The following is a 25,184-nucleotide window of genomic DNA, read 5'->3' on the forward strand; positions in this document are numbered from 1 at the left end:
TATCTATAAATATATTTATATTTATATATATATATTAGGAGTCAGCTATATGTATTTATATATATATATACAGGACTGTCTCAGAAAATTAGAATATTGTGATAAAGTTCTTTATTTTCTGTAATGCAATTAAAAAAACAAAAATGTCATGCATTCTGGATTCATTACAATCAACTGAAATATTGCAAGCCTTTTATTCTTTTAATATTGCTGATTATGGCTTGCAGCTTAAGAAAACTCTAAAATCCTATCTCATAAAATTTGAATATTTCCTCAGACCAAGTAAAAAAAAAGATTTATAACAGCAAAACAAAATCAAACATTTGAAAATGTGTTTCCAGGTGTTTCGAGTTAATTAGACGATTCAAGTGATTTGTTTAATACCCTACTAGTATACTTTTTCATGATATTCTAATATTTAGAGATAGGATATTTGAGTTTTCTTAAGCTGTAAGCCATAATCAGCAATATTAAAAGAATAAAAGGCTTGCAATATTTCAGTTGATTTGTAATGAATCCAGAATGCATGACATTTTTGTTTTTTAAATTGCATTACAGAAAATAAAGAACTTTATCACAATATTCTAATTTTCTGAGACAGTCCTGTATATAGCTGACTCCTCATATATAAATATGTATATATTGGGAGTCAGATAAATGACTAAATGATATATATATATATATAAATAGCTGACTCCTAATATAAAGGTATGGGCTTAAATGTCTTGATCCCTCTGAATAAAATGTTTTACAAAACATTTATTTGTATGATTATCCCTAAAATTACAAATAGATGTTATACAGTTCTGTCACTTTTATCCCATATTGTATGTAACTTAGTTCATGGAAAAGCCTGTTGTCCTATGTGTGTCAATGACAAAATATTGATTTTATTTATTTAATTATGGGGAGAAAAAACCCAATAAATCGACCTGTGGTTACACTTTCGGATCGCCTCATGACTTCCGTAGAAAGCCTGACGTGTGAAGCCGGCCAAAGAGCGGTGAGGAGGGTCATAAGGGATGAGGGCTTTGTCTCTCTGTGTCATTGTTGCTCTCGCTGCTGATCCCCGCGTGCGCCTTCGGGCTCGCTGCGGTCGGCCTCTGCTCTACGTGCTTCTTGCCTGGTAACATTTAACTCCTCCTCCTAAACATAGATTTGCACTCGGACTACGCCAGCACAACTTCAGCAAAGGAGCCCACTCCCTGCATCTGCTCTCCATCAGTGTGGTATGTGCTAGAGAGCCTTTGATCACCCCCCCCCCCCCCCATACGCACACACACACACACACACAGACTGTGTGCGCGTGCATGCAGGAGGGTGAGTCAGACAGACATAGAAAAGACTGTAGTGCTCGTTTACACAGACAATGCCCGATGGATGAAAGCAAGCGGAAAGACAGAGATACAAAAGAGCAGTAAAGATTCATTATACCCACAGTTTTAAGTCCAGCCTCCAGGCCCGTAGTTAGACGCCTAACGCAGCTTGATCCTCGTGCACGACTGCTGAAGAAGCTGCAGTTCACTCCTCTGTACTATTAATGGAAACGTATGCTCCGCCAGGAACAAAACAAACAAATGCCACAGTTTAATCCGAGTTGTATTGCTTACAAATGGAATAACACACTGTATGTTTGTGTACTGCAAACGTTCCGTACATACGGGCGGGGAGGCTACGGCAGCCTTCCTCTATGGGCCCCAGTGACCCCCCACCACCTTTTGTTTTTGTGTCAAGTGATATTGCTCTTTGAAACTGAACACCAGTTCAAACAGGAGGCCATAATTGCTCAGGCAATAGGAGCACAGAAGGGGCCTGAAGCAGTGAGGGCACCTCCAGCCATGAAGCTTCTTGTGAAAACAAGACCGAGGCAGTAAAATGTTGATGAGAATTCCAGACAAAAGTGGAGAAGTGGCACATTCATCAGAAAGGCGTGAGAACAACGGGTGTTGTGAGATATTGGAAGGTTGAGAGGTTCTTGACATCCTCTCATAAGGGGTAGACGTTTGGTTACATGAGCCATTTTGTGAGCCATTCTCAGAAGAAGCAATTAAGCGGATTACTAGGCTATGGTGTTGTTATTAAACTGATTTGCATCTTCTCACAAGGAGCCAGGTGAATAATAAGATAGTAGAGGAAGAAATGAGTATATACCTGTAGGCCAGCAACCAACAAAAGGAAAGATGAGAATAGGAAGCTAGACGACTGAATAAACTGATAAAAATGAGCAATAGTAATGTAAAAAATAAAACTCCCAGGCATGCAGATAAAAAGTCACGTCATTAGGTTGCATAAACACTCACATGCATAAGCCAACTGCAATAAAGTCATAATCAAATAAAGTTCTTGAAAGGGCCCAAGGGGTCAACAATAAAATAAGCAAACCTGATTTCACCATCCGCTCACTCTCTACATGTCAGGAAATGTACCAGGGCGATTATTGTCCGCATGTGTTTCCCACTATTACTGTCTGTGGACTCACATGGACAACTTTATACAACATCAGTCATATCGAATAAAAAGATGTGATCCTCGATACATTTGCAAATAAACAGTTGTATCTCTCTTGAAAAAATTACTTATAGTCTTAGAAAGAGATACAAGTTTTGTTTGAATATCTGGCAGCCTTATTTAGAATACGCTAATGGTACCATAGTACTGTAAATATTTGGAGCTCTGAATTATGCAATGTGTCATTGGGGTATCTCTGCTGTGTCATCATCCTATGCACCAACCTTCTATTTTTATTTATTTATTTTATTATTATTATTATTATTATTTTGTTCTCTCTGGGTGGGGGGAATTATCTATATACTTTTAATTTTGTACTTGTGTATTTTAATTTGTTTCTTCTTTTCCTAACTTGTTGTGTAATTTTCTGTTTAGTGTGTTTAATGTAATATGCTCTGCAAGTTCTCTTGAATTGTGAAAATATTGTGAAATTAAAATATTTTCAAAAAAATTCCCAGATTGTACTCTTTGTTGACATAACACACGGCGCGATCCACCGACCATGGCGAGGGGGCAAAAGTGGAGAGTTTTGCTTCAAATACGAGGACGATTTTTTACCCAACAATAAAGTAGACAAAAAGTACTTCCATCTATAGTAGTTACGCACTTGTATAACCTCACAGAGAACACTCGGGTCAAAAACCTAATTAAAAAAAATATTCGTGTTTTAGTCCCCCCCTACACAAAGTGAAGAACCGAGGAATGGTACATTCCGGCCCTGCTCGCCGATGTTTTTGTATCTGCTTCACAGCGGATTCAACCGCCAAGTAAGTTACATTTTGCCATGTCACGCTAAAGTACTTTGAGAGCAGTTTATTTATAGCAAATTGGATTGGCGTGGACACGGAGACATATGCAGCTGGATATAGAATATGAAATGAGAGCCCGTCGTGGGTTTTTTGAAGATAATTCCCGGTGATTTGTGAGCCGCCGTTATTACTGTATAGCTAATGTGAGCCAGTGAAGCCAGACGCCTCATGTTTTCGTCAAGCCAGGAGGAGCACTGCGCCCCGTCCAAAGACCCGGTGAAGTACGGGGAGCTGGTGGTGCTGGGGTAAGTTGAGCCTTGCTGATATATCTATATCTATATATATGTGTGGATAACGTTATAGACTTCGGTACGGAAACGTGAAGCCGGGTATCTTGAGGAAGTTTCACAAGAGGGCACTCGCATAGGTGACGTAGGCTGGTCAAATAAGGTGTGAACTTTATGACCGTGTTTAATGTCAGACACCCGGCGACTTGCACACGGCTATCTTTCCAGATCTATTCGGGGGGGGGAAACACAACAATCCCGGGTTAGATCCACGCGCTCACGTTCCTCCACTAATCAGACACGTGCGTAATCAGGACCGCGTCCGCGCAGCTGCGTCTCCCCGAGTGACACCTGGGAAGAGACGTTAAAAACCACCGAGCTACTTTTATAGCAACTGAAGTCGCCCAAGATTGGTTTCAGGGCAACTTCAGCAACTCTGACCGGGGCCGCTGGTTCCTATCTTAAGACAGGGTTCGTGCGCTCATGGAAAACCTGGAAAAGTCATGGAATTTTAAATGTCATTTCCAGGCCTGGCAAAGTCATGGAAAAAAAACTGAAATCGTAAAAGTTTTGCAAAAGTAATGGACATTTGTTATAATCACATGTTTATTTACGCCGAGTTTGAAATAAGGAATATATTTTTTAAAGTAAAACGCGTAAAATATTAAATTATCTAAATTGTTCGTGTTTATACCGAGATTTCAGTTTGGTCATGGACATTTAGTTTAAAGTCTTGGAACTCCATTGGTCAACATGTGTAAGAACCCAGTTAAAAGTTGGATTCATGGGGTTTTAGGAATTCGGAAGTGGTGGTGGTCCCCTCCCCCAGCCCGCAGGCTTCTTCCTATTTTCTAAACTATCCGCAGCTCCGACCGCACAACTTTACACCACCGGGCCTGGTGAGTGGGATGAAACATGGGCCTGTAGATCCTTGTTTTAAAGTCACACACTTGCAGTGGATTTCTTTCCACGCACGTCTCCTGCCCACATGGCCAGGTAGGGGCCCAACATCAGCTAGTGGTGGGGGTATGGATACTGTCCTTTATCACAACATACACGTCATCGTGACATAATAAAAGGGTAAACGTGGATAAAATGGTATATTATTTGATAAAGTAACCTAGAACTTGATCAAAACGGTGCATTGTGTTACGACAGCGCCAGTTATTGTGCATCTTTTTAAAAATACTAAATGAACTTTTTTAGAAGGGACGCCTTTTCTGTTCTTTCAAGTGTTGGCATTGCCACCGCAACTATCACATTGGCATTAATATTGCACCATTTCAACCAATACCCGTCCATAGCTGGAAAAACAAACAAGGTAGTTATAGCGACGTTAGTGTATGTGTCTCATCCTGCCAAGCCGCTGCGTCTTTTTCTTTGTTTATGCCAGAGCTTGTTCAAAAGCACTGCTGGTTTTTTCCAGGATCTGTTCAGGAGACTGTGACCAAATATCACTCTGAACAATCATGTTGATATTGATAATCTGTCGGGGCCGACGGCTGCCACAGATGACGGAAAACACCTGCTCTGTCATTACTGACTGGAATCTGTCCAGTTCTGCAACCGACTTCAACTGAGCTTTTTGAGGTGTCTGTGCTCGACATGCTGTGATTACACGTCGCGTTTGTTTGAAGCACTTAGCATGAGATCCATATGAAGGTTGTATCTGCAGAGCATGGCAGCGAGTGGTTCTCTCCCTTTCCCTCCACCCATGCTGCTTATTATAGAGGGCCACAAAGCGCTGACTGCTTATTACCCCAGGCCGAACGCACGGCACGTTTATAGCCGAGACTTTGGTCCTCTCCCCGAACATAAAGACACGTATTTGAATCGGATGTGACGGGTGTATCATCACTGCCATGACATCACATCCCACTGATACAACTGGTGGGAGACGAGATAGCTGACAGCATGGAACGAAGCTTGTTTGAGCAGCGCTTCCCTCTTATTACTTGCATGGCTGCCCCCCCCCCCCCCCATCTCTGTCTGGACGGATCGGCTCGGTGCTGGTCACTGAGGGGGGGGGGGGCGTGTGGGTATCCTGGAAATGAAAGGATGGATTGATCAGGACTCGGCCGCCGCCTCCTCTCGGCCTCCTCTGTGCATTGTGACTGGGAGACTGGGCCTATTGATTGAACTTTGTACATTTCTCCCCTTTTAAAAAAACACTCGGTATCTTTGGTATAAAAAAATGTCAGAGTTTTCAGAGGCAGGTGACTTTTTCTTTGCTCCGCCCCGATGCGCGCGCACACGTCGGCATCGGAGCTCTGCAGCGCGCGAGACGGAGAGCCGAGAAGTGTCAACGCGACACGTGGAGACAGACGTTTAGTTTAATAAAAGAACAAAGACGTCTTTAACCCTCCTGTTACCTTCACATTTACTAACATATTTTACCCTCGGGGTCAATTTGACCCCAGCGATTAAAACCTCCAGAAAATTATTAGAATTAATATTGTTTCCCAAGTTTAAATGTGAGGTACTTTATGTTTGTTTGTTGACTACCTAAATAGCCCTTTAAATATATAAAAAAGTTGATATTTCTTATATGTTTGACACAGTGAAAAACAGCCTGGGGTCAAATTGACCCCAAAGAACACCGACGTTAAACATTGAATGGGGTCAAATTGACTCTAAAGGTAACAGGAGGGTTAAGAAAAGGACCTTAAATTATTTCTGCTGTAATCTGGCGCGATAGAGAAAATTACAGGGTGGCGGGCGGAGATTTTTTTTTTTCTCAACTCAAAATTGTCTGGGAGCCGTATGCCGTCACCAGAAGAGCCATAGGTTCCTGACCCCTGGCCTAGCTAGTGGGATGGTGGCGGTTCCTCGATGACAGAACATTGTTACCTTCGCATTGAAAATGCCGGAAGGTTATGTTTTGATCGCCGTGTATTTATTTATTTATTTATTTATTTATTTGTATGCATGTTATTCGCAAAACTCAAAAAGTATTGAACCGAATCGCATGCAATTTGGTGGGATGATTGTTTATTATCCGGGGACCAGTTGATTAGATTTTGGGATCGATCGGGTCAAAGGTCAAGGTCAAAGGTCATGAACAGGTCAAAATCTTTCGCAGAACTCAAAAAGTATTGAACCGAATCGCATGAAATTTGGTGGGATGATTGTTTATTATCCGGGGACCAGTTGATTAGATTTTGGGATCGATTGGGTCAAAGGTCAAGGTCAAAGGTCATGAACAGGTCAAATCTTCTTGAATCACATGGAATTTGGTGGGATGATTGGTTATTATCCGGGGACCATTTGATTAGATTTTGGGATCAATCGGGTCAAAGGTCAAGGTCAAGGTCATGGAAAGGTCAAAATATTTTTTTACCATAGCACGATACATTTTTGTCCAATTGGCATGCAACTAATGCCAAAATGTTCATAATTCAATGCCCAATCTTGTGATATGCGAAGGTATGCGCTCTACCGAGTGCCCGTTCTAGTTCCTCAATGTAATGGTGAATAATATATATTTTTTTTAAGAGCCGGGATTAAATTCTGTGTTTGGAATTCATCGTGGAGAAACGCTAAGCTGCGTATCATCTTGCTGTGTTTTGTGTACGTGTGAGATGTCGAGGCAGGTATCCAACTCAGAAATATATGCCGAGTTGATCTGCATTTAGCCGGGTGAGTTTCTAGGACGGGTCGAATACAATCTGGAGTACAGAGTCAGGATGGTGATGATTTAGCTTCAAAAGAGTGTTTATTAATAATAGATCAACGGTATTCCCTTCCTACGTGGATATTTCTTTAGGATTATGACCACATTCCATCTTTTCAGGTTGTTATTTTGAGCTGTACCTTGTGACCAGAGAACATGTCTTTTTTTGTTTTTTAAGTATATAAAAGAAAACCGCTACCAATAATCAACATTGGAATTAAACGCTGAACCTGTTTTTGCAACAGTGAGCAATCCAAACCAATATTGTGTCGGGTTCCTCCTGCGGTCAGCGTGTATTGATGTTATTTTTCAGGGTTATCATTCAGGGCCTCTCCAGCTCTCTGGGCGGCTCGTCCGACACGCCAGCTTTGTGCGCCGCGCTGACCGGGACCGTGTGTTCCCACGCCCGGCCGGCCGCCAGGAGACGTGGGACAGGTGGACGAGCAGAACGGGACTCCAGTCGTGACCGTCGCTTTGGTGACGCGACAAAGAAAAGTCCCCCCCCCCCCCTCGTGATATGCATTGTCATGCAAACGGGAGGCTTTTAAAAGCGATGTTTTGCGTTGTGCAAAGTGTCTGTTGCGCACAATGTGGGTCCGCGTGTCGGAACCGGCTGGCGGATGTGGAGAGCAGCGCGGAAAGTGAAAACAGAGGAGTCTCTTCCGGCGCAGCCGCAGCGTTGACGTCGAGATCTTCGAACTTCGTGCATCGGTGTGAAATTTTAAAAAAACCACAGCGATGAGACGGCGCGTTTCAGTCGCGTCGACCCGCTTCCCGCCCAGGCCGCCGCGTTCCCAAAGCGACGGCCAGCCTGACGTGCGCCTGACGTTTACATTCCTCCCTGTTCCTTTATATCTCATTGGACACATCTTTTTGCGGCTCCTAATGACGGGGGAGATTGTTCCTTGAATGTTTTAATGCTGATTGGCCGCCCTCGCCTCCGCCCCTCTCTCTCCACAGGTACAACGGCTCTCTGCCCAATGGAGATCGGGGGAGACGGAAAAGCCGGTTTGCGCTGTACAGGAGGACCAAAGCCAACGGGGTGACGCCGAGCACCGTGCACATCCTCAACACGCCCCAGGCCAGCAAGGTACCGACCGTCAGCGAGGGGTTCATTGAGCAGACTCTCTTCTTGTTTGTACTTGGACAGATGGATGACTCATTTCTTTCTGTGTACTTACTGGTGCAGCTTTGAATTCATATTGTAATTCACCTCAGCAGATTGAAAAATACAACTATTTTTTCCAGTGATTTCAGAAGCTTCAGGAACTTGCAGCGAGCGCCGTGGCATTATTGTCGGCCGCCCGACTTGTTGACGTCCCCAGCGCCATAACTGTAGTTCCTACCTGGGCTTCACGGCTTTTTCTTTGCCTGCCAGCAACCGCCCCGTCCGGTTTAACACGTCGGCCTTCCTGCATTCCTGCCTTTGGTTCTCAAGCAGAACTGCTAAACAAGCAAGAGGAACTGCTTCCCTCTGCAGCTCCCGGAGGCCACGATTCTCGACATTTGTTGGGGTTTTAGATCGCTGGCAAAAGGCCCTCGGGTTCAGGTTACTCTCACCTCGTGGAACTCGACTCCCGGTATCTGCTCCGAGCTCTTTCTGTGACGGGGGCGCTTTTTCTTCTTGCCGATTGTGCACCGTTCTGGGCGAGTTTGTTGCGGCGCAGTGGCAACGTGTTTCTGCTGCTCCAGCCTACAAGTGGTTTCCCAGCAAACAACGTTGCACTGGACCTGAGAGTGCCCTTGACACAGTGAGTCTGCTGTGACCTCCTTGACCGTTCACTTCTATTCCTTCCCGCCACCGGGCCTCGGACGCGGAGGGCGAACCGAAGAGGAAGTTGTTGCAGTCGCCTGACTGCTGTCTCAGCTGCGCACATTGCCAAATATAGTCATTTCTGAAGCAGCTAGCAGGGGGGCGAGCGAGCTTTTAGGAGAGACTTCCTTTGGATTTGAGGAGTAAAGTGAACCAAGCCATCTCCTGTTTTTTAAGAACTGTTTTTTCACTCCAGCTCCCTCCCAGTGGAGCAGTCTCAGACGGATGAGAGTGCTCTGTGGCTCTGAAGCGGAGAGGCAAAGCTCACGCGTCGGTGCTCGGTGCTCGTGACCGATCACGAGGAGCTCCATTCACATCCGGCCGATCTCAATTCGTGTCGACGTGGAGGTGTGATTGTTTGCACTGGCCTTCCTTTGGGGACCGGTGCTTATTGTTTGCAAGCCTTCCACTGAAACAGGATGCAATGTGTGACGTGTTGGGGGTCGGGTGTTGTTCTTAAACAAATATATGTTTTGGTTTGGAGTTTAGCCGCCGGACAGGTGGAGCACCGTTTGAGTCGGCGATGACATTCGTCCCCCGTCTGTCTCTGACGTTACGGCAGAGTGGAAGAGCCGATGACCCACTTTCTCTCTCCCGCCCGCATTATCGAGGGGGGGGGGGGGGGTTGTTTTGGGAAATGGAATTAGCAGATTAGAGCGCGGTGATCGTGGCACATGTGGTAACGGGTTGATGGGAGCGGAGCCTGAGTGGCTCTAACCCACCGAGGCAGTTCAGCTGGGAGGCGAGCCGGTGCTCAGCGAGGCCAGTGGGCCGTTTACGGTCACGGGAGTGTGACTCATCAGACTCCTCCCTGCTCCTCAACCGGAAACTCCTGCCACAGATCTTCGCTCTTAGTGTAACAAAGAAATGTTCTCGCTTTACGGTTTGTGATGAAAAAAGAACCTGTAATAAAACGTGCAATGTGTTGTTGTTGTTGTTGTTGTAAACAACAGGGTGGAAATGAAGACAACTATATATTATCTCCCAACAAGCACTCTAGTCTTCTGAATCTCAGCATGCGACTCATCTATTGAGTGCATTTTAATAGAGCGCTTTGTTTGGCATTGATCTGTAATTTAAGCTCGGCAGCGATGAGGCGGCGCCTCCAGCTCGCGAACCTTTGGCTCAGGAGTTAAAGCCACAAACCGAGACGCCGAGGGGTTCTCCGCTGACTTCACGGCGACACACAACCGTGACACTATCCCTCAGCGTGAAGTACTCCACTTCTGTCCGTATTTGTGAATAACACGGCGTGTTTGTGATGAGTTGGTTGCTCTATTCCAGGCGGTGAACTGTAAAGGCCAACACAGCATCTCCTACACGCTGTCCAGGAACCACACGGTGGTGGTGGAGTACTGCCATGATAAAGACACGGACATGTTCCAGGTAAAAACCCACCAAGTGACCCGGAATAACCTTTGGAATCCATGGAGAAGATGTATTCACATTTATTGTTTTGTATCACGTGCTTTGTTTTACTTTCCTCATTTACAGTCCAAACCCGATTATTTACGATTTAAAACAATACATGTTGAAGAAAGGCAGCAAACCTTTTACATTATAGAAGGTGTCATCAATCGTTTGGCCTTTTTGGACAATACAGTTATTATCAAAAAGCTGCTGCTTGGTTCTGTCGAATGAGTAGTGGTGTAATTAACATTTATTTAAGACTATTTGTATTAAAAAATCAATGCACATTTCGTTATTGTCCCTTCCCGAGCCCCAGAGTGTGCATGTGTGCTGTCCAACGTCTGTGGCATCTGACTGTCCAGCCAGGAGTTGATGACCAGAGGGAAGTCATGTGCTTCACTCTCACTTCTGTTTCGTGTCCATGTGTCTTCAAACAACGCTGAACAAATAGTGACGCAGGAGCGAAGCGGAAACCAAGGAAGGAAGGACGATTTCTAGATGATAAAAAAGAAAGAGGAACTGCTTATTTTCGACCTGTGCTTGTTAAGCATTAGAACTTGTTTTGGAAACGTTTCAGTGTCTCTTTGGTACGTTCTGTATTTCTGCGTGGCAACGTCTGATATCACATGACACAATATCATAATACGAGCATGAAACTCTGTGGATCTCTGCGTTGCTTTGTAGATTGGGCGTTCCACTGAGAGTCCCATAGACTTTGTGGTGACGGACACAATAGCCGGAGGCCAGGAGGGAGAGGAGACTCCCATCACACAAAGCACCATCTCCCGCTTCGCCTGCCGAGTGGTCTGCGAGCGCGGCCCGCCTTTCACTGCTCGCATCTACGCAGCGGGTTTTGATTCTTCCAAAAACATCTTCCTCGGGGTAATTACCATTCAGCGTACCACGGTAGATGTATATAACAGGGTTCGTACGGTCATGGAAAACCTGGAAAAGTCATGGAATTTTAAAATGGTCATTTCCAGGCCTGGAAAAGTCATGGAAAAAAACTTAAATCATAAAAGTTTTGGAAAAGTCATGGAAATGTGTTATAATCACATGTTCATTCACGCCGAGTTTGAAATAATGTATATGTTTTTTAAAGAAAGACGCTCAAAATATAAGCCGGCGTACGCTCTCAATACGCAACATTTTCTAAATTGTTCGTGTTTATACTGAGATTTCAGTTTGATTATGGAAATTTGGTTTAATGTCTTGGAAAAGTCCTGGAAATCCATTAGTCAACATGTGTAAGAACCCTGATATATATATATATATATATATATATGCCGTACCTCTACTTCCACTGCTGTCGACACGGAGGCCTGGATGTCCGGTGTCTTTCTTTACATCGAGCTCCAGCCGAGCTCTAATCGGATAAACAAATACAATCCTCTGCACTCCGTCTCGCCGACAGGAAAAAGCGGCGAAATGGAAGAACCCCGACGGTCACATGGACGGACTGACGACCAACGGCGTGCTGGTAATGCACCCCAAGGGCGGCTTCACGGATGAGTCGAAGCCCGGCGTGTGGAGAGAGATCTCCGTGTGCGGCGACGTCTACACGCTGAGGGAGACCCGCTCGGCTCAGACCCCGGGCAAACTGGTCAGTGGCTCCAGCGGCGGCGTCTCTGTGGCTTCAGCGGAGCAGCGGCGGCGTCTCGCGGCTGCTCCTCAAGGTGTCTAAATGTGCGTCTCCTCCCTCTGCAGGTGGAGCACGAGAATAACATCCTGCAGGACGGCTCCCTGGTGGATCTCTGTGGCGCCACGTTGCTGTGGCGCACCGCCGAGGGCCTCTTTCACACGCCCACCCAGAAGCACCTGGAGGCCCTCAGGCAGGAGATCAACGCCGGGCGGCCCCAGTGCCCCGTGGGCCTCAACACGCTCGCCTTCCCCAGCATGCAGCGCAGCCGCGCCCTCTCCCACCTCGAGGACAAGCAGCCGTGGGTCTACCTGGCGTGCGGCCACGTCCACGGCCACCACAACTGGGGCGACCGCTCGGAGCAGGAGGCCGGCCCTCAGCGGGAGTGTCCCATGTGCCGGGTGGTCGGGCCCTACGTGCCGCTGTGGCTGGGCTGCGAGCCGGCCTTCTACGTGGACACGGGGGCGCCCACGCACGCCTTCGTGCCGTGCGGACACGTGTGCTCGGAGAAGTCGGTCAAGTACTGGGCCGAGATCCCCCTGCCCCACGGCACCCACGCCTTCCACTCCGCCTGCCCCTTCTGCGCCAGCCAGCTCAGCCTCACGCGGGGCTGCACCAAGCTGATCTTCCAGGGCCCGGTGGACTGAGCCGAGGGGTCCCGCTCCGTCACAGAAGGTCAGACGGCGACGCCGACATGCCGTGAAAACCGTTCCGATTGTTTTGTGCTTTCTTTTGTTCATGCGAGCCAGCTGTGGAAAGGAGCGAGTCCTCCCGAGTTCTGGTCCCAGACTGTGGATTCTGCACAACAGAGAGCCATCGCCGATTGTTGGCGCCGGGCGGCCACTCGGAGGCGGAGACGCGAAGCGCACCGGACCAGAGACGCCTCGCGCCTCCAAAGATGAAATACTGTTTCAGCTGTCGGGCAAACCGCTCTCAACAAGGCCGCGTTGAGCTACGACGACGGCTGGCTCTCCATCCGAGGGCCGGAGAATGAAGGCGGTCGAAGGAATATATTGAGAATAATTTAACGTTTTTACAGAGTCCGACAGCTGGACTGTTGGCTGGGGGGAAACCAGGGAAACCAGTCTCATGACTCATGGTGAAGTGCTCCCCGTCGGCCCTGAGCCCCGAACGGCATCTCGATCGCGCCGTTCTCCGGGCTTCCATTTGCTGAACCAACTTCAAGGCGGGGGTGGGAAAAAAGACTTCATGTACAGAGATATAATCCAGTGCCTCAAATCCTATTAAACGGTGGGAATATTTTTAATAAATGAGAAAACATGGCAGAGGGAGAGAGAGTTTTGCATACATATGGAAATGACAGCCCACATGATTCTTCAACACATTTCTATCGGACAGAAGAGGTGTTTTACTGTTTTGCAATGCAAATGTTAATATATTTTTCCTCTGCATAAATAACGCGCGCGAGCGTGTTTGCGAGCGCGTGGGTCGGACTGCGTGGGCGCCCTCTGGGCTTTGTGTGAGTCGACCTGCAGATTCCTTTCACCACAATCCCCTTCCTGTGACGTCGCCCACCTTCCAGAACACCGCCCGGGAGAACCGGAGCTCAACGAATGTTCCGGAACACACCGGCTCTCCTCCCCGGCGATCCTATAACTGCACCACGTACCTACTCAATGCGACGTTCCAGGGCCGACAGTACGGTGGAAGCCGAGCCGAGAGCCGCACTACCGTATGCATCCACCGCGCCTGCCTGCTAGCGAGCCGTGCCACACACACACACACACACACGCACCGTATTCAATCTGCACTGCTGTTGGCTTCATCCCGTGCTGGGTCCGATCCAGCGATTTGCACGCCGGTGAACCTGGGCACGGTCTCAGCGGCATCCGGAGATTATACCAAATATAAGGAGGAGCCGTTTCTCCTCCGCATGCGAGATGTGACGACCACGCTGTAAACAATCCTAAACCCAAACCGCTGCTCCAAGTGAGTAATGATATCGCACGCCGTGCCAAATTGGGCGAGTTCTATTGTGTGCGGATGAGCCGAGTTGTCCAAAAACAAAGTAGCAGAGCAACTAACTCAAGAATCTGGGGCGACTCGTGCATTCTTCTCCTGTGACGTCAGCTGACCAGACTGCAGAGTGTCGTCGGAGGCCTTCTGCCCCTTGTTTATAAAGTACGATATCGAGCATTGCAATGGTGAGGTGTTGCTATTAGAGCGATCACATTGTCTTCAGGTTGCATTATAATGAATATCAGTGAGAGAGGGGCAGAATCCACCTGGATCAAGGGCTTGTCGACTTCACCATGGATCCGATTGAGAGCAGCGATGAGCCGCCGGAGGGTTTTCTTCTTCTTTGTCGGTCGCGTCTTTAAAAGAAACAAACGGAGCGTTGTGAAAAGTAACGGCAGCGCGACGCTCCGCTCGGACCACAGAGCGCTTCTCGATCCCCGGATTCTGACGGTCGGGGTCCAGAAGTCGGCCACGTGCCGTCCAGTGGCATTCCTCTCCGACACGGCGTGAGGCCGTGTTCTGCAACAGCTGCAGAGTCGTGGCCCAAACGTTCCTCCTGGGTAAACGCGGGCGGGGCTCTCCGTTCACACAAGGCCTCGGTCCCATGAGTTCTGTCTGTACACGAGCCATAGAACACGCACCGACGCTCCCGATGCCTCCTTTGCAAAGAATAAAATGTATTTTTTGAAAATGTCCCAAAGTGAGTTGTTTCTGCTTTTAGGCCTTGGTGAGATCTGACAGGTCTGGTCAGATGTGGTTGAGATATTAAATCAATGTGTAGTTGATGGAGCTACTTTAGTGAGGCCTCTGCCTCTGAGCCGCCGATGCGTACAACACAGCAGTCATGTGTCATGGGTTACACACGTGTTTCATCATTCCTCAGCAGAAGCACTCCTCTGCTATCTTGGTTGCCAAAACGGCCCCGGATGTTGAGAGCTCCATCAAACACCGCACTCTGTGAGATAAGGGACACAAACGTTCTTGAAGTCTGTTTCATTCATATTTCAAGTGCTTATCTGCTTCATCTTCATATTTACCATCGACAATGACTGCATGATCAACCTCCGCTGGAGTTCAGTGGGGAGTGTAGTTCCCCTCTGGAGCCACAAGAGGGCGCTGTTTCCTCAACAATAGACACGTTGGCACGATGCCCACCAAACCACAGCCTGCGGCATTGAATAGCCAGAAACACAGCAAAGAAATGGAAGTGTGATGTTCATGATGGAGCAGACTCAGAATAAATACATTATAAATACATTTAGGACAAGAGGAAATGTACTGACTGAATGTGTCAGGCTATAGATGCCTGACAATCCTCTAGTTACAGTACCACAGGAGATATGAATAGAGGATTCATTTATAGTTAGACGTTTACTGATTCATCTTTAATACACGTCTTTATTTTTCTATATATATAATTTTCCTTAATTATACTGTTTGTTGATAATCCTGGCATCACGCATAAGACACGGCTGACAAATATTGCACAGTAGTGAGTAATGTTTTTATTTTTATGTGCAGGCAAAAATCTTGTATGATGATGACATTTTCCATCATTTGCATGTGACTTCATCTCCTGTATAATAAGGGCACATGAAGGGGATTTAAATACATAACATATCAGTGAGTTTGGAGCAGTGGGACGCCGCTTCTTAATTCACATAGCTGCAGCATCGATGTGAGATGGGTTCATGCGTTTCTCTGAATGACGGCAGAGACTCTGAAGGTGACAGCATGCTAATGTTGAGATCACTCGGTGACTCCCCTGCCTTAAGCAGGCCAGGGTTATGCAAAGAAAGTGGAATCATACAATATTTTTTCTCAAACCATCTTCCTGGATGAGAACGTATACGTTCATGTGCGACTCTGCGTGGTCTTTGTAATCGACACACGTCTCAGGACTTCTATCATAACCTCTTTAAACCTAATTAACTTGTAACACTTTTCATATTAAATTTGTACGTGGTCATTATTTTCGCTGTCTTACAATTTTACTAAAAAAGTTATTCTTTGGATCAGTAACATACATACACATTCATGGTTATTTATTCTGACAGTTTAATGGAATAAGTGAAGTGCTGAGACACAATGTAGTTCAATGAATACAGTTAATACACTTTTAATATTAAAAGGGGTATTCCTGCATGTTAGTATTGCAATTCCTTAAAGTTAAGGAACTCACAATAGAGGGATTACAAAATAAATAAAAATCAAAGATGGAAAGGTAGAGATATCCGAATTTATAGTTCCTATAGAATGGTTCAAACAAGCTGAATCCTACATTTCCCATAATGCAACTCAATATTATGAGACAAGGCAATCTAGTTGCAATATAGTCCAGTTACCCCAACACTGCTGTTTTAATCTCGATGAGAACAAAAAAATCGATCAGACTCGCATTTAAGAAACATTTTAACGGCAAAATTCAAATGAGTGATCAGCATTTAAAGCATTTAAAAGATTGTTTTTCCCCCCCAGGCAGCAATAGTGTGGATTATATTGTGCACCAGCTGCCACAGACCAGAGGACTCCTTCGACTGGCAGTTTGAAGCTCTCAGCTGTTTCCTGACGTGGAAGGCTCCAGGTGTCTGTGGGCCAAGTTATCACCTGATATTTAGCTCAATTACCCAGCATGCAACTGAGGCGAATGCTATGCAGATCATTATCTGTACATAAGAGATAGTGCTCTTCCACTTTTTTAAAATTAAGTAACAACCCTCAGAAGCAAAGACGTGACACTTTGATCTCTCTGGGTTTTTCAGAAATAAAGTTGGCGGACATTTTCTTTAAAAGAATCTCTTGAGAAATTAGACAGCATGACACGTGGAATATTATTACATCACATGTCATTTAGCAGACGCTTTTATCCAAAGCGACTTACAATAAATCAAATATATTGATCAATGTTGTTAAGGTCCCATTATTTCTGTTTTTTGTGTGGTTGGTAACTCTCAGACTGAGAAGACGGCACAGACAAGTTGCCGGACATCGGGCTCACCTTTCTTTTTTCATTCCCAAGGTCAAACCTCACACTCTACATATTAGAGGAGGGGTCAAATACTCAGGGGTAAGATTTGGATTGTGAGGGATTGCAAATACAGAGGCAGGGTGGTGTGTACACACTTACAAGTAAAAGATAATTAAGGGGGTGCCGGGGTTGTTTTTTGTTGTTGTTGTTGTCTTTTTGTTGTTCTTTTTTGGAGGGGGGGGGAGGGATGTGTGTGTGTGTGTATATATGTGTGTGTTAGGGGTGAGCAAGGCAGGAACCCAAAAGCAGCACAAGGAGTCTTTCTTTCAAAATCAAAAAGGTTTATTTAATTGTTTTCTGAGCAGAACCACAGTCTGGCAACAGGAGAGAAACTAACGATCCACCAACATAAAGGGCTATGAGGGCAGTTTCAGGAGCCAGCGTCCTAATTGACGATCAGTCACAGCTGCTCTGGCAATCACCGCCCAAAAGAGGGAGGAGGCAGCCACACCTTGGTGAGCCCTATAAGACAGGGTAAACACACAGGAGACACAGTCTTGTCTTGACGACAACATGACAGTACCCCCTCCTCAACGAGAGCCTCCAGGCGACTCTCTGGGCTTGACAGGGTGCGTCTTACGAAAATCTCGAATCAACTCCGCATCCAAGATACGGGAACGGGGTTCCCAGGACCTCTCCTCTGGGCCGTATCCCTCCCAATCAACCAAATACTGAAAGCCCCGGCCTCGTCGTCTGACTGTATATGCTGGATGGTTGTCAATGACCCGGGCGGGAGGAGGGGGTGGAGCCGCATTGCCGTGGTGACCTCCCAGGCCGGGGGGGGGGCTTTCTGGAAGGCCAGGATCTTCTGCTCCAGGGTGGTGAACCCGGGCTGGTCGAGGCCGCCGTGCTGGCAGCACACGCTGAAGGTTTTCACGGCCGCGGGCGGCTCCTCCGCCATCAGCAGTCTCCTCCAGCTCGATCTCCTTCTCCAGCTTCGCCAGCACAGGAGGCTCCACGCCGGACTTGGAGACGATGCGGCCGATCTCCAGGAGGCAGAGACACACTTGGCGAGGCTCCTTGTTCAGCACGAGGCCCTCCGACTCAAACAGGTAGGCCTCCTCCATGGCGGCGCCAGGCCAGGAAGTTGGCGGTGTTGTCGCGAGCGAAGAAGGACCCTGGAGAGGCGTTCCGCTTGCACGCGATCTTCCTCGTGGAGAGCAGCTTGCAGAGCAGCTCTGGGCGACCTTCGTCTGCAGCACGCCGATGAGCCGGCACAGCTTCATGCCGTTGTTCGGCTCCTCCACAGAGAACTCTGCTCTCACCTCCTCGCCCAGCATGCCACTGAGCCAGATGGCCAGATCCTCCTGCATTCAAGTTTCAAGTTTTTATTGTCACATCCCCTTTTATACAAGTATAATCGGTTTGTGAAATTCTTATGTGCAAAACACCCGACAGCAGTAGCAGACTAAAAAAAGAATAAGAATGAGAATAAACTATACAATATCCACAAAAAAAAGAAGAAAGTATTAACAATATATGTATATAAAACAATGTAATAAAATATACACTTTTTTGAGACAATATATGTATATACATACCATATATATAAAACAATGTAATAAAATATACACCATGGCCATAGATATTCACAGAATATGTTCTGGTGTATAGTGTTAATGAGGGTCTCAGTCCTTGTTCAGCAGCCTGATGGCCTGACTGAAGAAGCTGTCCCTCAGTCTGTTTGTGCGGCACTTGATACTGCGGTATCGCCTGCCTGACGGTAGAAGGGTGAACAGTTTGTGGCCGGGGTGGTTATTGTCTTTCATCATCCGTTTGGCCCTGGCCACGCACCGCTTGGTGTATATGTCCAGGATGGAGGGAAGCTCACCTCCAACGATGTACTGTGCCGACCGCACCACCCTCATGGGCACCAGGGTGGCTTCGTGTCGCACTGCCAGCCACTGGTGATACTGGAAGACATCTGTGAGGCTGTGTCGCTGGGTCAACGGGCTGCTGGGGCTCCTCGGGCTCGGCAGCGGGGCGTCGAACTTCTCACAGAACCACACCTGGATGACAGTCTGGACAGCCATGACTGCGATCACCGATGATTCACTTCATTCAGCCACTCTGAAGGTTGTGGAGTTTTCAAGCAGAAAGTCGGAGCAGTGTGTGTTCATTTTAAGCCTTTTTCTCTCTCCTTGTGGAAATCTGGAGATGGTGCTCCAGGAGTCGGGAGTTGTTACTCATCCAAAAGCTCTTGTATTGCCTCCTGGTGTTGTCCTAATAACTGTCCATGACCGGCAACTGCTCTTTAAAAATCTGCTGTGTCCATTCTTTGTGGTCGGATCGTTCTGTTAGGGGTGAGCAAGGCAGGAACCCAAAAGCAGCACAAGGAGTCTTTCTTTCAAAATCAAAAAGGTTTATTTAATTGTTTTCTGAGCAGAACCACAGTCTGGCAACGGGAGAGAAACTAACGATCCAACAACATAAAGGGGTATGAGGGCAGTTTCAGGAGCCAGCGTCCTAATTGACGATCAGTCACAGCTGCTCTGGCAATCACCGCCCAAAAGAGGGAGGAGGCAGCCACACCTTGGTGAGCCCTATAAGACAGGGTAAACACACAGGAGACAGAAGGACAGGGAAACAGAGGAAACAGGGAAACACTGTCTTGTCTTGACGACAACATGACAGTGTGTGTATATATGTGTATGTATGAGTTTAGGGGTATATGTGTATATATATGTTTATGTCTGACGTTTTTGTACTTGTTTTATGTTTATATCACTCAACAAATACAAAAATGTAAGTGACAAAAAAAGAAACCTCACACTCGATTCACGTAACTTGAACTCGTCCAAGGAGAGCATCACTTCTTCAGAGGTAAATATGTTCTGTAGCTTTCAGCAAGCTTTGCAGCGCCGACGTTACGCAACAGTTTGAAGAGGATTATGATTATATCGGGCCTATTTACTATTTCACGCGGCTCTTGATGACACTTTGTACTCGGCTTATTACTTTCTCGATGAATAACAAATGAGTTGTCAAATAAAAGCCAAATCAACACAGGCTGAAGAGAAGCTGGAACAAATATATGAACATGCGAAGGCGAAATATAGGTTTTTGGAAAATCCAGGGACAAATTCAACCCTCATGAGTGCACGTCTCTGAGCCTCTGATGCCTCCTTCTCTCATGTGCTCTTATGGAGGCATCGCACCCAAACAAAGATTACTTTAATTACGGAGTAATTGCAGAGTCATGTGTTCATTAAATCTTTATCAGTTCAAGTAAGTGGATTTCTCCCCCATGCAGAGGCGTGCTGTCAACCCCCAACACCCCAACACCCCAGTCTGAGACCAAAATGTATTCCCAGTCTCACCCTCTCACTCACCCCTGGGTCTCGGAATGATTGGGATTATCATCGTTTGTGGAAGGTGGTTGTTTTGCCGACTCCGTCAGTAGCCAGCTGTTTCTCTTAAACACCATAACAAACATGATAGCACCGACGTAAGGAAAATGAGATCCAAGATTTATCTGAGGTACCCGGTGTTTGACCAAATTGAATCCTCATTTTAATTGCTCTCGACGAGGTGCGCTGCTCCAGGCGATGGAAACAGGAGCTCTGTATGTTGTTCCTTGTTCTCTTCAGACGATTATGTTCCATTGTGCATAATGCCGATTATGATTTGCTTTATCCTTGCCATCTATCTTATTTAGGATCATTGAGGTAGCCACATGTTACAAAGGAACAGCAGTCAGCCCTGTTATTATGTGTGTTTGACTTCCCCGCTTCTGGTAATGAGAACGGGATCACAGAGGAGAATTAATCCCTCTGAAGGTTTATTCACCGGAGAAAATGAAGGGAAATTGACTTGTTTTGTTGATTTTGGTCGGCCCAGCATTTGATACACGGTTTGGAATATTAATACGACCACTTGTCACGTGTCTGGCAGCTTTCGCTTGACAGCTCTTGCCCATAATATTGCTTCAAGGTTTCCTGAGTCAAAGGAGAGGGAGACAGGAAGTAGTGACTAGTGAGTCTCCAGAGGGACTTGACTGTCTGCAGGATATTATTGTGCCTAAAATATATGTGTTGTGATGTCGCTTATTGTTTTAACTTGTTTTAACCTGGGGCCAAAACATCCAGACACAAAAACAGTTTATTCCCCCTCCCCGTCTCACTACTGAACAGCGAACCCACTGTAGCTTATATATTTATATATCACTGCACTTCTCGCACTCTCCACTTCTTCTTGCACTACTGTTTCACAGCTACTGTATAAAGCCATTCCGCCTTGTCACTTTCTTAAACTTCTTAGACTTTTGCACTGTTTGTTTTGTCCTGCACTGTTTTGTTTTTGTATTGTGTTGTAATGTATATTTTGTGTAAGCACACTGAGAGTCACTTTACCAAGCCAAATTTCTTGTTTGTGCAAACTTACTTTGCTAACTAATAAAACCTGATTCTGATTCTGAAAGTCGACTAAATACTGTTTATTGTTGCAGTTCCTGCACACGTGTAAATACCAAAGATCTTTTAACATCTACAGTATCTTCATGTTGACACTCAGTGAGCGACTGTTCAGCAGTGCACATGTTGATGGGGCTATGAATGGGTGTCAAGCAGATTCAAAAAGGTATTAACTGGATTACAACTCATTTCAAGGATGCTTAAGGTAAGATTAAAACAGATGTGGTAAGTGAGGAAAATACAAAATCAAATGGATCGACTTTCCCCTCGCTGGTCTCGTAAGCCTCTCGCTCATGCGTGGCTTTCCTGTGTTTTTGTGAGGCGCCGAGCTAAAAAAAAATCAGATGCCTTCCTGTGTGAGACGACATGGAGATTGTTCATGTTTCAAACAACAGTTTTGCTCTGCTGGACCGACACAATTCACCATTAATGCCCTTTCTTATCTCATGCTGCAAATCCCCAGAGCTTGAACATTAGAAGTCTCTAATCACACACATTGAGCGTGTGTCCATGGACTCCAGCAACACACACACACGCACACACACACACACACACCTCACCTAGAAAAGATAATGAATGTAATACCACTGCTATTACAGTCAACTAATGTTTGTTAATAATCTGGTGCCATATGGAACGAGGGCCTCAACCATGTGGGTAATTCCTCTTTTTGGACAAGCCGTCAATAAAAAAAGGCATTTTGTGGATGCATGTGGTCAAGAGAAGGGGGGAGGGGGGGAGGGGCTTAATCCAGCCTCTCTAATGACTCCTCTGTGCCTCGAATGGCAGCTCCAGGCCTCTGTGAATATACAGCTGTGTGTTATCTCTCCTATCAGGGCCGTACTGTGTGTTCATACGAACACGCCAGGGAGCCTTTGTCAGTGCGGATGCGATTCAGTTTGGCCGGGTGCAGGACTCTGGTTGTGCTAATGGAAGCGGTGGGTTTAGCGAGAGAAAACTTGATGACGTTCCTCCCTCCCCAAATTCACTCCATCTCCTCCCCATATCCCTCTGGCAGCGTGGATTAGCAGTGACATCACACTGAAGAGATGGCTGAGTGTGAGGACGGGTGAGTACTGGGTGCGTTTGTGTGTGTCAGATGGGTGTGAGCGTTATGTGTGTTCAAGACTGATTAGACGATGAGGGTGGTGGTGAGAGGCGAGCGAGGATTAGAGTCGGCGAGGTGCTGACACCACTCCACCTCACCAAGGGCTCCATTTACTGAGGGATCAGACTCATTTATGGTGGGCTGGGATTATTATCAGTTCAACGGGGCAATTTCTTTCTTACAGTCACCCTTCAACCTGGAAATATATACACGTGTGAGACATTTATGGGTGCATGCATCTCGTTTCAGGGATAATCTACGCAGCTTTTTTTCGCTAAAACTAATTGTGTATTCTCAGCAGGTAAAGTAACAGCTGTCGTGTTTTGAATAGTAACAATGTAAAGTTTGAAAGGGTCATCAGTGTCTGTTGGACGGCAGTGTTCCACCTCAAAAAATCTTTCTTTCTTTTTTTTATAGAAAAGACTGGGAATAATAAAACATCTATTAGCAATTTCAAACAAATCCATTCATCATATTTATACTCCCAGGACTTTAAGTTGGACACTAGTGACTGTGACATGGAGCTTTTTTTTTAAAGGCTCCAAATCAGGTGAGAACGGAAGCTCTATGTTTAAGTTTGGGTTTACCTGGAATCTCAACACTCTTAGGCGTCGAACCCCTTATGTTGCGTTGAGCATTATTTACCTGATGTGTCAACAGCACCACAGTACACTGAACAACAATGTACACTGACATACATTAGAGAAGAGAATGAAGCACACATTTAGTTCAATAAAATACAAAGGGACTGGAGCTGTACCATTGAGTCAGGTTTAAGACCAATTGCCTCATCGTCAAAGACTACAAACCACTTACACGGTTCAATTTATAGATATACATAAGGTATATACACATACAAATGAACTTGCAGTCTTTATTATGAAGGTTATATATTATATAACCTTCAAAATAAAGGCTGAAAGTCCATTTTGACATTGGCAACAAGCTCTGGCCCATCTTACACTAAGGTCCATTCACTAGCTGTTCTAAGGCAGCTGATGTATGAACATGTGGATGTTACAACAAAGAGGTAAAGGAGGCTGTTTTCCATTAAAGTATAGATTAAGAGTTCATTCTTGCCCTTGGAAAAAGCAGTTAGCAAAATGTAGTATGTAATGTTATATTTGTTCGTAGATACATTGTTATAATCTAGCACACATTCATAGTATAGGCCTATTTGAAAAACCTGAACAATACAACCGTAAACTAATTAGGATAAAGCAACACAAATGCAACAAGATAATCAGTATTCATTGTTCTAGTTATTTCCAGATCGACGCACCCTCCCTCAGCCACATGGACCGAAGTGTGGGGAGATCTCAGCTCCTCATTCGTAGCTTCTTCGTCACAGTGATAGGACGGATTGTCATTGGAGTTTCAGTTATTTAGTTCAATATAAATCATTACTTCCATGATCGCGTCACGTAGTATCGCGAGTGTACCGTTGGCGTGACTTGAGCCGCTTCTTCCCGGGTAACGGAAGCCTTTCATTTGACTTAACGTCCACAGTGAAGCCGCCCCACATAAACCCGTAAAGTTAAGTCAGGTGTGCTCTTGGCGTCACGTTAACTTAACTTCAGCTCTAGACTAATGTCGGCGGTCGGGTAATTGGTAGCGGGCCGCTCTTTGTACAGCCCCAGCACCCTCAATGTGTGGACGCTAACCATACAATGGACGATGCTAACGCTCCCGTGATAGCCAGATAGGCGACATTAGCAGTTGTTTGACCGCTACCGCTATTTATCCAGAAACAAACATGGCTGCGGAGCCAAGGACAAGCTGGATCCTGTCCGGCACCACGGCTGCTTTGGTCGCCGCTCTTTACGTGCCCTGTGTGCAGCGAACGGTCCCGGGTGGAGACTCAGGTTGGTGCTAGCCAGCTAGCTCGCTCTCCTCTGGTCACGTGGCGTTGTTATGTTGCCAGTCAGCCAATCATGTGACGCGTTGTCTGTCACCGAAGCTGTTGCCAGTCAGCCAATCACGTGGCGCGTTGTCTGTCACCGCAGCTGCTGTCCGAGGTTCAGCGGGTTTACGTTTATACGATTAAAACCACAACGTTTTGCCAATATAAGAAGCAAAAGGCGTGCTTCAAAACAACATAAGCACACTAATGCATTGCTGATGAATACACATACCATTTACGTAAGAAACGTAAGACATATTCTTAGAAAACGTTCAACATCATTAGCTAATAACTTCAAATTGAAGAACATACACCTCTTATATGTTTATTTTATTGTTTTATGTATATATGTATGCGTATGTATATGTGTATGTGTATGTGATATATATATGTATGTATATATATATATGTGTGTATATATGGTTCTTTGAAATAAGTTTTTTGAGAAATCATAGATTAGGGCACTTATAAGCTAGATAGCTTCAGCCTTGACTCTTTCGGTCAGCCACTTTCTTCTTTTGTTGAATTCTGATTTTTTTATATTTTGCTGATCGAAAAAAACTAAACTCAAACTCAAACATATGTCACACCTGCACCGTTTTCTAAATATACTGCTGAATGAGTGTTAGAAGGCATAATTGAATGAAGAATACATATTCAAATGAACGCCTGCT

At 45.9% G+C, this 25,184-nt stretch overlaps 3 protein-coding genes across 10 annotated transcripts in view; 2 read left to right on the forward strand and 1 right to left on the reverse strand.

Annotated features, from left to right (window-relative positions):
• Positions 1-3,263: 3,263 nt before the first annotated feature.
• On the forward strand, positions 3,264-14,753 carry LOC130201564 (E3 ubiquitin-protein ligase pellino homolog 2-like). The gene is made up of 6 exons (XM_056426632.1): positions 3,264-3,562; positions 8,178-8,307; positions 10,315-10,416; positions 11,125-11,322; positions 11,855-12,043; positions 12,148-14,753. The coding sequence occupies exons 1-6, from the start codon at positions 3,486-3,488 to the stop codon at positions 12,724-12,726; spliced, it is 1,275 nt and encodes a 424-aa protein (XP_056282607.1). The 5' UTR covers positions 3,264-3,485; the 3' UTR covers positions 12,727-14,753.
• Positions 14,754-17,505: 2,752 nt separating this feature from the next.
• LOC130201580 (GAS2-like protein 3) lies at positions 17,506-19,120 on the reverse strand. The gene is given in 5 exon segments (XM_056426647.1): positions 17,506-17,549; positions 17,950-18,155; positions 18,157-18,250; positions 18,253-18,394; positions 18,950-19,120. Coding segments are annotated over 5 exon segments (657 nt in total).
• A 3,569-nt stretch (positions 19,121-22,689) lies between these two features.
• The window catches only part of tmem260 (transmembrane protein 260), a 48,624-nt gene continuing 46,129 nt past the window's right edge, over positions 22,690-25,184 (forward strand). For 5 of the 8 annotated variants that reach the window (XR_008833112.1, XM_056425578.1, XM_056425576.1 and 2 more), the window contains exons 1-2: positions 22,696-22,908; positions 23,025-23,157. Coding sequence is in view for 5 of the 8 variants with exons in the window: in XM_056425578.1 (XP_056281553.1) it covers positions 22,741-22,908; positions 23,025-23,157 (301 nt within the window). In the remaining 3 variants the exon portion in view is untranslated. Of the gene's footprint in view, positions 22,909-23,024; positions 23,158-23,191; positions 24,473-25,184 lie in introns of those variants that run through there. The other 3 variants (XM_056425581.1, XM_056425582.1, XM_056425579.1) reach the window with 3 other exon arrangements.

The sequence above is a fragment of the Pseudoliparis swirei genome, chromosome 11 (genome assembly GCF_029220125.1).
Source record: "Pseudoliparis swirei isolate HS2019 ecotype Mariana Trench chromosome 11, NWPU_hadal_v1, whole genome shotgun sequence".
NCBI classification, from domain to species: Eukaryota; Metazoa; Chordata; class Actinopteri; order Perciformes; family Liparidae; genus Pseudoliparis; species Pseudoliparis swirei.